Source organism: Myotis brandtii, unplaced genomic scaffold (assembly GCF_000412655.1).
Source record: "Myotis brandtii unplaced genomic scaffold, ASM41265v1 scaffold250, whole genome shotgun sequence".
Lineage (NCBI taxonomy): Eukaryota > Metazoa > Chordata > Mammalia > Chiroptera > Vespertilionidae > Myotis > Myotis brandtii.
Window position 1 is genome coordinate 2,995,491 of NW_005359478.1, and position 10,638 is coordinate 3,006,128.

A 10,638-nucleotide genomic window follows, 5' to 3' on the forward strand; every position below is an offset into this window, starting at 1 on the left:
CAGGGGTGAGGGCGGGGGGGTGGGTTTGGAGCTTAGGGAAGATGCTGGGGAAGGGAGTCAAGGAAAGGGAATGGGATGAGACGGCTGGGGTGGGGTGGTAAGGGGAAAGGGGGCTAACAGAAGGAGAATGGGAGAGTGGGGGAGCCTAGGAGAGAGGCCAGGGAACCTAGCAATGGGGGGGAGCTTAGTCAGCATCAGTCGCTCAGTCCCAAACAACTGGCTCTAATTTCCTGCCGGGATCAATAAGGAATTTCTCAATGTTGCTGGTCTTTTAATTACGACCAGATCTGGTGGGGGCAACCCGCTCCCCCTTTCTAGGAGCCTGGGCCATACCCCTCTGGGGGCTCTCCCAGGAATTTGAAGACTCAAGTTGGGGAGGGTGCAAAGTTGGTGAGAAAAGCTGGGGGAGCAGAGGCAGGACGGGGCGTGGTGAGGAGGAAACAGGCTAGAGAGAGAATTAGGGAAGGAACATTCTAGGACTGTTGCATTGCAGTGTGGCGAAGAGGAAAGTGGCTGGTTTTGCAACAGAAGGAATGGAGATGAGCAGGCATCTGCATGGCTGGGGAAGTGTGAGGGAGAGTGGATATATTGTGTGCTCGATTAAGGGGTCTGGGCCTTGGGAAAAGGAGACACCCCACCCCTCTCTATCACTCCCTTGAGGCTGGGTGGGGGGAGGAATGGGAAGAGTGGGAGAGTCATGTACCCTTCACCCTCACCCCCAACTGGGGCCAAAGAGAAGCTCTGGCCAAATTCAGCACTTGTGGAAGGGCCTCACCCTGAGCCGTGTTATTGCATCTGTTGGGTCAGAGAGTTTGTTGGCTGGGAGTCATGTAGAAATGAAACCCAGGTGGGGGTGGGCCTTGAGTCTCTGGGACTCCTTGTAGGGGCAGCAAAGAAGGCAGGACTTGAACAGAGGGTGGAAGGTCTGAGAGTGGAAAAAAGGAGTTGGTGTTAGGGTTGCCGAAGGAAGAACTCATGCAGCCAGAGTGGTAAGAAATTAGAAATTTATTAGGTCATCTGGATACCAGATGGGCTGAGCCCCAAAATGGCGCCAGCACCCAGGGACAGGGAGTCAGAGGTTTTAAAGGACTCTAGGCGGGCTTTTTCTGGGCGGAGAATTCTCTGGGCGGTCCAGATCCAAGGAAGGTCCAGAGGGGAAGGATAATGGTCTTAGCAAATGGAATGTGGTCTCAGTGAAAGGGAATGTCCATTGTGAAGTGGCCTAAAGGTCAGTTCCCAGGGGAGGGGTGTTGATTCGATTATTCAATCAGACCAACCATTGGGAATGGCTGGGCCAGAACAGTTGTGCCTCCTGGTCTCCCTAACGCTCAGCATTTCACTTAGCACAGTGTGGACTTGAGCATCCTGCCTCCTGGTCTGGTCTGATCCTCCATACCCATGGGAATGTTCCATTCTTGTCTCCCTGGATTCAGGGACCCAGCCCTTTTCAAATCTGATAAGGCTCTGATTCTCCCAAATAAAATTGCCATTGAGCAGGATGGATGGGACCAAAAAGAACTTCCAGCAAGCTGACGCGCAAGCTGGGAGATGGAGCCAGAGATCCAGAAAATAGGCGACCCATTTCCCAGAAACCTTTGGGTGCTGGGGAGAGACCCTGAGCACTAGGGAAGGTATGGGCAGCTGGACTCAAAGAACACCAGGCTGACCTCTAGGGCCAGCTCCAGGCCTTGGCAAAGGGAGGAGGTGTGGCCCGGTAGGGTCAGAACCACAGGGGGGAGAAGCTGCAATAGGAGGTGTTACAGTTAGACCAGGAATGGGCTGCGCAGCATCTAGGCGAGGCAGCCAGGCGGCTCCTGTTGTTTTTGGCTCTGCTACCTGGTTCCCAGCTCCAGCTGCCAATGCTCTCCTCAGGGCTGGGCCAGCACGCTGAGCAGGTCAGGTGAACCAACGGAAGAGCAAGGGAGACAAAAGGAGGAGGGGATGAACTGACTGAGGAGGTGTCTGGACTGAATCTCTGTCCCTTGAAAGAGGTCTCTTGAGGGGGCGGAGGGGAGGGGCAGTACACAGGTAGACATTGAAGAGCCTGGGGACCCCGAACAGGTGCTGGCAGCTGCCGCACTGACCTTATTCTCTGACCCTGGGGTCTTTGCTTCTCTTTTCCTCTGCCCACATTGGTGCTTCTTGCCAGTCAGGCATGGGGGGGTGGGCGGTGGGGTGTCATCTTTTTCCCCACTCAGGCCCCTGCTGTTTCCTTTCCTACTACAGTGAAAGGCACCAGTTTGACCCCCCCCCCCCCCCCCCCCCCCAAAAAACTTTCTCCTGGCCTCCCTGCTTCTCAGAGAACCTCCAGGGAGAGATGGGGATCTAGTGTGGCTGGGACTGCTGGGGGAAGTCCACATCTAGAGCGGATCAGACCTGGGCCTGACCCTGGCCAGCTGTGGCTCCTTCTCCCCTCGAGGGCAGCCCTGCTGGATGGAGAAGTCAATCAGCAACATGACCTGCAGTTAAACTCCTCTTGTCTTTTGTGATCCAGTGACTGGGCCAGACTCCTCTGCTGATCCCACCTCCTGCCCTGCACTGGCCCTTTAACCCCTGGCAGTCCAGGGCACCAGGGAGAAGGCTGTAGCTGTGACAAGTTTGGCGGCTGGACACCTGCGGTCTAGCCTCAAAGCCTGCCACTGTTGCCCAAGGTGCTGGGCCTAGGGAGCCCAAGCCTTCGCCCAGTGCCACCTCTCTCACTTTCTGAGATTGGGGAATGGAAGAAGAGCGGGGGTCCAGGAACCCCTCTCCTCATTGAGATGAACTGGAGGGAGTTTCTCGATGAATCAGCAGGGCTGCAGACTGGGTGTGTGCTATGTGCCTCCTCTAGCCTGAACTGCAGAAGGTGGGCACCGGGCCAGATAACCAGACTCCAGGATTGAAGAGGAAAGAGGCAGGAGGGAAGGGGGAAAGGCAAGGTCCCAGAGAAGACACTGAGGGGGTCCCAGGTCTGGGCTTGGAGGTTCTGGATAGGGATAAAAAGAGGGTAATGGACTGACGCACTGTTGGTGCGGGGAGGGTTCCAGGTAAGAGGGGCTGAGAGGTCAGGTCAGCCTTCGGAAGGTCAGGCAGCTGGGGGAGAACTCTGCAAGGCACTTGAGTGCTTTTATTTCCCTCCTCTCTCCAGCCCCCAAATGCAGCTATTGTTTCCAGACACAATAGTTGCTCTCCAGCCCGGCTCCTAGGGGCCTATGGAAACCAGCTGTGCTAGCAGCTCCAGTGAAGTAATAAGGACCAGCTTCCCCAACCCCAGGGCCCTTCTTGCTGCTGACCAGGCCCTGGCCCTTGGGCCAGAGGGCCAGACTCCTTAGAGACAGAATCAGAGGTGCAGGGGGATTTAAGAAGAGCAAGGGAGGTGCCAGGACCCCAGTTTCCTGGTCCCTGCCCCCACCCTTCCATCATGAGCGGGCAGGGAATTAAGAAGGGACATGAGTTCAGAGTCTGGCCCCTTAGGCAGGCTAGGGCTTGTCCTTCCAGTGACCCTCCCCCCCCCCCAGCCCCTCCTTATAATAGACTGGAGAGATGGGTGGGGGGAGGCCCCAGCCTGACCTAGCCCTAATGGCTTTCCCTGGGCAGCCTGAACAAAATGGGAAAAAGATGTGTGAGGTGGGAAGCTCCGATTTCCTTTCCCCTGCGGCGCCAGCTCTGGAAAATGTTAGCTGTCAAAGAGAGACTGAACAGTCTCCGCCTCCCACTGCCCAGTACCCCCTACCCCATCCCAGCCACCAGGGCCTCTCAGCCGGCCTGGATTCCCAAGGGCTCTGGGCTAGCAGCTGTGAACATCAGTTAGCCAGGCTGAGCAGGCGCACTGCCCTGAGAAGCTCCCAGCCTCCCCGGCCTGTCTCCTCTACCAACCTGGGGAACACATCCAAGTGGGAGCTTTGGCACTTGGGAATCCGTAGGGACATGTCCCTGGGGATCAAAGGAGAGAGCAGCTCCTGGATTTCACAGTTGCCAACCTCCTGGCCACGGTTTCACACCTCCTAAGTCCCAAAGCTCTGGGACTGTCAGCCACAGGTTTCCAGATGATCTGGGTTTTTGGTTAGTCAGTCTTCCCACTGAGCTCACAACCGAGAGAGGGCATCATCCTCTCCGGGATGGGCCCTTCTCACTGCCTGTGGGCATACGGTCTCTGTGGGCCAGTCTCCTCAGATATGCTCCCTGACCCCTTGGTGCCAGCTTCCAGGAGACTCAGGGAGTTGATTCCAAAGCTGGGAGGAGTCAGTCCCTGCCTTGGAGTGGAGTGGGCAGAGGTGGGTTGTGTGTGGGGGGTGGCTCTAGCCTCTGAGGAAGCCTCCAGAATACTCTACCCTTTCCCCAGCCCAGGCCCCTTTGCTCCTACTCCAGCTCCACCTCCTCTCCTTCAGGAAAGCTTCCCAGATCTCACCACTCTGTCAGCACAGCCTCAGGTCTCAAGCAGCCAGGCTGGATTATCTGCCTCTGCCTCCCTGTGGGTCCTGGGTGTGGGCCCCAGCTCCCAGAGCAAGGGACTCTCCTTCTTCCTCCTTGGGTTATGGTTTGGATCCCTCTCATGGAATCTTTCCAAAGAGGCCACCAAACAGGATTCCACGGGGTGGTAGGAAATGAAGGGCCTGGCCTTTGGGGAAGTTGCCTCTGGCTGAGGGATGCCAGACAAGTCGGGTTCCTGGCGCTGCTGTGCACTGAGACTGAGGGGTCAGGTCACAGGCGCAGGGCCCAACCCTCAATCCCCAGGCCTGGGAGAGGAGAGGCGTGACTGAGCCCACACTGTGCAAGAGCTTTCCTTGTGTTTCCTTAGAATCTGCCTGATTCTAAAGCTTTGCTCCTAAACATTTCAGAATGGAATCTGGTTGAGCCTGGCAGAGAATTAAGGTATGCTTGCTTTTCCATGCCAAATTCTTAAAAACACCTTCTCTCTCCCCCCACCCTGCCTCTCAATATCCTATGTGTTATATATATTCTTTCAAAGAAAGCATAGTTGATGATGTCCCTAAATAAGGCCAGAAGCCGTACATATTAAAGAAACAAACAAGACAAGTCAGTCAGCACAGTTAAGTGATGGGAGGGCAGAGAAGACACCAGAACAAAGGTCTATGTAGGAATTCACAAAGGCCAGGGACTGGTGCACGGGGAGGGCTGGGGAGTGAGACCTGGCTTACCAGGACCCCTCTCCTCTGCAGTGCCACTACATGTCACTTATCTATTCAGTCACCACCTTGATAACTAAAGATCATGCAACCCAGCAAATCTCCACCCCCAAGCACATGTGGGTCCCCACTTGTGAGGCACACATGCACTCCCTAAGCATTCTTTGCGAAGCCAGTGTGTACAGGAACTTGGTTGGGAGTTGAAAGACCAAAGATATCGACTCAGATTTAAACATCTGCTCAGGGTCAACCACATCCAAGGTCATCTGCATGTGTAAAGCTAATCTGCCCCCAATTAGGCCACTTACTACCTCTGCTGAGTTCCAGTCTGGTATCAGCTGCTGGCTGATATCTCCCTTTGGCTATCTTTAGGCAGCTTAAAGTCAACCCAATCAATACCCAATTCATCTTCAAAAACCTGCTCTTCTGCCTGCCATTTCTCTACTGTGGTCAATGGCACCACGCTTGCCTGTTCACTGTAATTCACAAATATCAAGTCTACCTTTAGTCCTCTTGCCCTGATCTCTGAGTCCTGTTGATTCTACCTCCTCAGTGATGCTCATATGCATCTTCCCACCTCATTGATTCAGGCTTCCGTCACTGCTCATCCAAATTACTCAAACAAGGACTCATCTCCTGGCCCTTCTTCAATCCAGTTTCCATTTGGCTGCTGCCAGCGTCATCTTCCTAATACTCAAATTTGATCATATCACTCCCCTGCTTCAAATCTCTCAGTGAATGTGGACAGGACCTGCCACTGTGCATTGGAATTAGTACACTGGTTTCTCCTCATGTTGCTGTACGCAACTTGGGGGCAAAGACAAGGCTACTTCCCTTAATGCCTAGCAAAATGCCTGGCACATAGCAGGTGCTTCATAAAAATTTGAGTGGAAGGATTCCAAGTCTCACCAGATGCCACCTGGATGTGTTAATAGCAGAGTAGGGCGTGGCTAATAGCAGAGGCTTCAGACTGGCAAACCTGACAGGTCTGAGTGCCAGCACCACCAACCTTCAGCTATTTGGCCTGGGGAAGATTTCTTACCTTTTGTCATCCTTGGTTTACTCAGCTGTTAGATTAGAATACCACCCCCTCCCTTACAGAGAATGGGAAAATGAACCTAAAGGGGTTAACACTGTGCCTGGCACAGAGAAGCACTCAATAAAGAGTTGCCAATCATCAGTTAAACATAAAGGGTTAGAAAAGAATCCAGGCCCTAGCTGGTTTGGCTCAGTGGATAGAGCATCAGCCTGTGGACTGAAGGGTCCTGGGTTCGATTCCGGTCAAGGGCACATGCCAGGGTTGCTGGCTCGATCCTCAGTGGGGGGCATGCAGGAGGCAGACGATCAATGATACTCTCTCATCATTGATGTTTCTCTCTCCCTCTCCTCTTCCCTTCCTCTCTGAAATATATATATATATATATATTATCTATCTCCAGGATTTTGAAGCTAGAATCATTAGGTTCCAAGAAGCAAAGTGACAATATCACAAATTTAGCAAGGGGTAAAATCAAACTTAAAACCCAATGTCAAACAAGGTAACTTGCTGTTACTCTATACAGCTGTGGATGAAAAAGGGACCATATACTAAACCTGACAAGCTCAGGGGAGACCTGCAAGGTGGGCCTTATAAACTTAGAGACCAAAAGTAACCACACAGGATAGTCTGAACATAAAAATTCCTAACCAAAAACTAGTCATGGCAGTAGGACTATAGCTTCCTTGACAAAGGTCAATCTTTTTATTATTTTTTAAAATTTCTAGAGTGAGATTGAGAGAAACATCAATGTGAGAGTGAAATATCAATTGGCTGCCTCTTGCATGCCTTGACTGGGAATGGAGCCAGCAAAAGCTCGACATGTGCCCTGACCTGGAATTGAACTATGGTGCATGGGTCAACACCCAACCAACCGAGCCACACCAGCCAAGGCGACAAGGTCAGTCTTAAATGAGCCTGTCTGTTGTCTTTTTGCATCTAAGATAACATACCCTTGGAATGTCAATCCCCTTTTCCAGATCTCAGGGATACCCACCTCACCAAAGCATCCCACAGAATCCCTCATTGTTATCTTGTTCCCCTACGTACCATCTCCATGTGCTGTAAATGTCAACTATCTTATACCCACCAATGTAAAAGTCTGTTTTACTTTTTATACAATCTGAGAGATCCCCTCCCCTTTGCTTTCTCCTGTCTCCCTAATCTACCAATCAATTTCATGTACCCCCACCCCTTATGTCTCCTCCTTTGATTCTAATGTATAAAATAAGCTGTAAAACTGCTATTCTTAGGAGCATTTTCTCAATTTATTGAGATTTTGCTTCCTGGAATTTGTCGTCCATTTGGCTCAAATAACTCATATCTCTACAGGTTTGTACGTTTTTTATGAAGACACAGCTGTTTGGTGGACTTACTCTACAGTACAGGTAAGTGAAGGTGCTTTGTGAATAAGACACAGACTGTAGATTTAGGGTATTCATAGATGTGCCTGGCATATTGCATACATGGATATTCATCTCTAAACTTGGACTTGGGCTAACATGCCTTGGGGCAAGTTCATAATTACAGCACTGTTGATCTTTCCTATTGTCGGCTGTAATCATCTGTTAAACTAGGAATTAAATGATTCCTCCTTGGAGCCTTCACTAGATCCCTGGTTCTTTAAAGTGGAGAAAGGGACAGTGCTATCATCTGAATTTTTTTAAAAAATTGATTTTAGAGAGAGAGAGGGAGAAACTTCAACCTGCCATTACCCCTACCCATGCATTCATTGGTTGGTTCCTGTTTGTGCCCTAACCCGGAACCTGCAACCTCGGTGTATCAGGACAGTGCTCTCATTGAGCTACCCGGCCAGGCCCCCTTCCTCTTTTGAGAACCACTTGGTTACATGAAGTTTTAGACTATTAAGTTTATGTTCGGCATACACAGTTCTCAATCTTTGCCCTTTCCCAGGCTCACCTGCAGTAGGGGACCTCTTAGCATTAGAAACATCATTATGCCATGAAGAGAATATCAGAAGAGCTTGTGTTTTATCATGTATGTGGTCCACTCTGCCAAACAGGACTTGTTGACAGAGACTCAGGCAGCAATCTGCAATGGGGCTCTTCTATTATCAGTGGAAGCCTGGGATCCTGGGGACAGAGGGGTGGAGAAGGAAGGACTGAACGACAGGACATCCCCGGGCACTCTGCAGGGGAAGCTGGGCTCTGACCAGAAAGTGAGAGAAAAGCGAGGAAATGGTTACAAGGTTCTTTAGTCCCCCAGGTTCTTCCTGGCGAGCAAAGTAAGACTGAGTTCTTTCCAATGTTAGACTGAGACCAGGGACCCTTCAGAACATGGGGTGAGGGGATGAAGCATGAAAGCCAGGTGCTACTTTACCAAGATACACACAAAGCCAGGTTTGTTTCAGCCAACAGGTACTCTAAAAGCTGAACTCAAAACGAGAATTTTCTAGTTTACTGATCACAATATAATGTATATGTAAGCATAGTGTAATGTGCTTTGATGTGTATACCCAGTTTGGGGTGTGGCTTTCCTAGTGTATAGGACACTTGGCACCTCTTTATAAGGTGTCATGGACATTTCATGTTGGGCTCAGCAGGAACCAACTTGCTCAGAACTCAACAGCTGCCTGTGCAAGCAGATCCTGCAGCACAGGGCGTGACAAGACCATGTCGAGTCTGGTGCGGCCGCAGAAAATTCCTTGCTACAAGCAGCCATGACCGTGACTCTGGCCCCTGGAGCCAAACCAGCCACTCAGGAGGGCACAAGTCCTGCTGTATATATGGAGTCTGCATTTCCTCAAGACAGTGATCCCAGACACAAGGTTAGACCTGTGACTCACATTCCCAAAATGAGGGTGTGCAACCACCAAGGAAGAGCTAGCAGGAGCAACCAGGCTGGCAGCACCAAGCACCCTTCCTCTCTTGCTCCATCACTCCCACGTGCCCATTCTCCAAGTCACTTTCCTGGCCACATGCACTCCATATACAGGTATCCTAATGGCTTGGGGTGTGATTTGAGGTGTGGTCCTTGGTATGTGGTAAGGATGAGGACAAGGCGCCAGAGCACACGGGCTACACAAAAGGCTTGGTCAGTGCTTCCCCATGATTTCCAGCAAACAAGGGCCTAGTTAGTGTCATCCAGAGACTCTGGAACCCCCTTACAGAATTATAGCCCTACAGGACCCGTGACAAAAGTTTAATGTAAAGTTAATAAGAAAATACCACACACCCTGGCTGGGCTGCTCAGTGGGTTGGAACGTTGTCCCCTACACCAAAAGATGGCGGGTTCGATTCCCAGTCAGGGCACAGTTCCAGGTTGTGGGTTCAATCTTTGGTCAGGGTGCATATGAAAGGCAACTGATTGATGTTTCTCTCTCACTTTGATGTTTTTCTCTCTCTCCCCTCCTCTCTAAAAAAACAAAACACAAAACACCACATAATTGTTTTTCCATTATTAAAATTTATCAAGAAAAAAATTTATCAAGGGAACAATTTGAGTTTTTAGAGGCTTGGTTTAGCAAAGTAAAAGCCTAAAAACTGCTGGGAGGACAGGGGTAAGGGGAGAAATGGGAGATATCTGTAATACAATCAACAATAAAAAATATATTTAAAAATAAAATTTTTACCCTTGACAGGGGGAAAAAAAGACTAAAACCATTTAAACTTTTTAAATCTTTTAACCTACCAAGTGGGATCTCAGTTAAATAAATCCTCTCATGCTTTAGGAAAGAGACAGCTTTCCTAAATCATAAAAGTTGACTTCCAAGTCACACTCTTACCTCGACTGCCCTGTAATCCTACGGACCACACCTCACCAGGGATGGCTTCTCTGGAAGTCAGGGTGGGATAAATAGGCGATATCCTGACACAAACTAGATGTAGACTCTGATATGCGATCATACAATTTATCATCCAACCAGGATACTTTTGAGAGTGAAAAGGGGTGCTGTTCACCACTTGAGAACAGAAGGCATACAATGGCCACCCTTGGATAAGGCAGTTTGGGAGACTAAATTTCCCAATATGCCCTGCCCTTGAAAGTAAAAAAGCTTGACTAGAACAAAGCACTCTGGGGCCTGTGGTTAGCACCATTTAAGAGGTAAACAGTATAGGGCTGGGTGCTGGCACGGAAACTTCCTCCTTCCATGGGATACTTAACCAGACACAGAACACAACACCTGAGGTGAGATTTCAATGGATATTACGTCTGGGGTAGAGCCTCTCACCCTCCCCAATAACTCTAGCTTCCAAAGGTGCGGAGCAGGTAGAGCCATTGGTTCACTGCCCTGTGTCCCCACTGCTGCTAATCTTTAGGGGAATTCTGGGCCAGGTACTGTTCCCACTCAACTTCAACCAACTTGTACAGCTCCATGGTGGCCTGAGCGTCTTCCACAGAGGAATGTCCACTTTTTCCAGCCTGAACGAGGGAGGAAGAGAAAAGCATTGGGCTATAAGAAAGTGTTGGTTTTATCTGCATAACCCATAGACCAGACAATGGGGTGGTGAAGGC

At 50.4% G+C, this 10,638-nt stretch overlaps 1 protein-coding gene and 1 long non-coding RNA gene across 4 annotated transcripts in view; both read right to left on the reverse strand.

Moving 5' to 3' along the window:
- Positions 1-665: 665 nt before the first annotated feature.
- On the reverse strand, positions 666-9,412 carry LOC106726328. The gene is made up of 3 exons (XR_001362385.1): positions 8,083-9,412; positions 1,837-1,887; positions 666-925 (listed from the first exon to the last, which is right to left on the reverse strand). It is a non-coding gene; the product is annotated as an uncharacterized LOC106726328 (long non-coding RNA).
- A 156-nt stretch (positions 9,413-9,568) lies between these two features.
- ISG20L2 (interferon stimulated exonuclease gene 20kDa-like 2) overlaps positions 9,569-10,638 on the reverse strand; it is a 6,762-nt gene continuing 5,692 nt past the window's right edge. For all 3 annotated transcript variants that reach the window (XM_005867597.2, XM_005867599.2, XM_005867598.2), the window contains exon 4: positions 9,569-10,545. In XM_005867597.2, the coding sequence (XP_005867659.1) occupies positions 10,432-10,545 (114 nt within the window). In that variant the 3' untranslated portion in view covers positions 9,569-10,431. The remainder of the gene's footprint in view (positions 10,546-10,638) is intronic.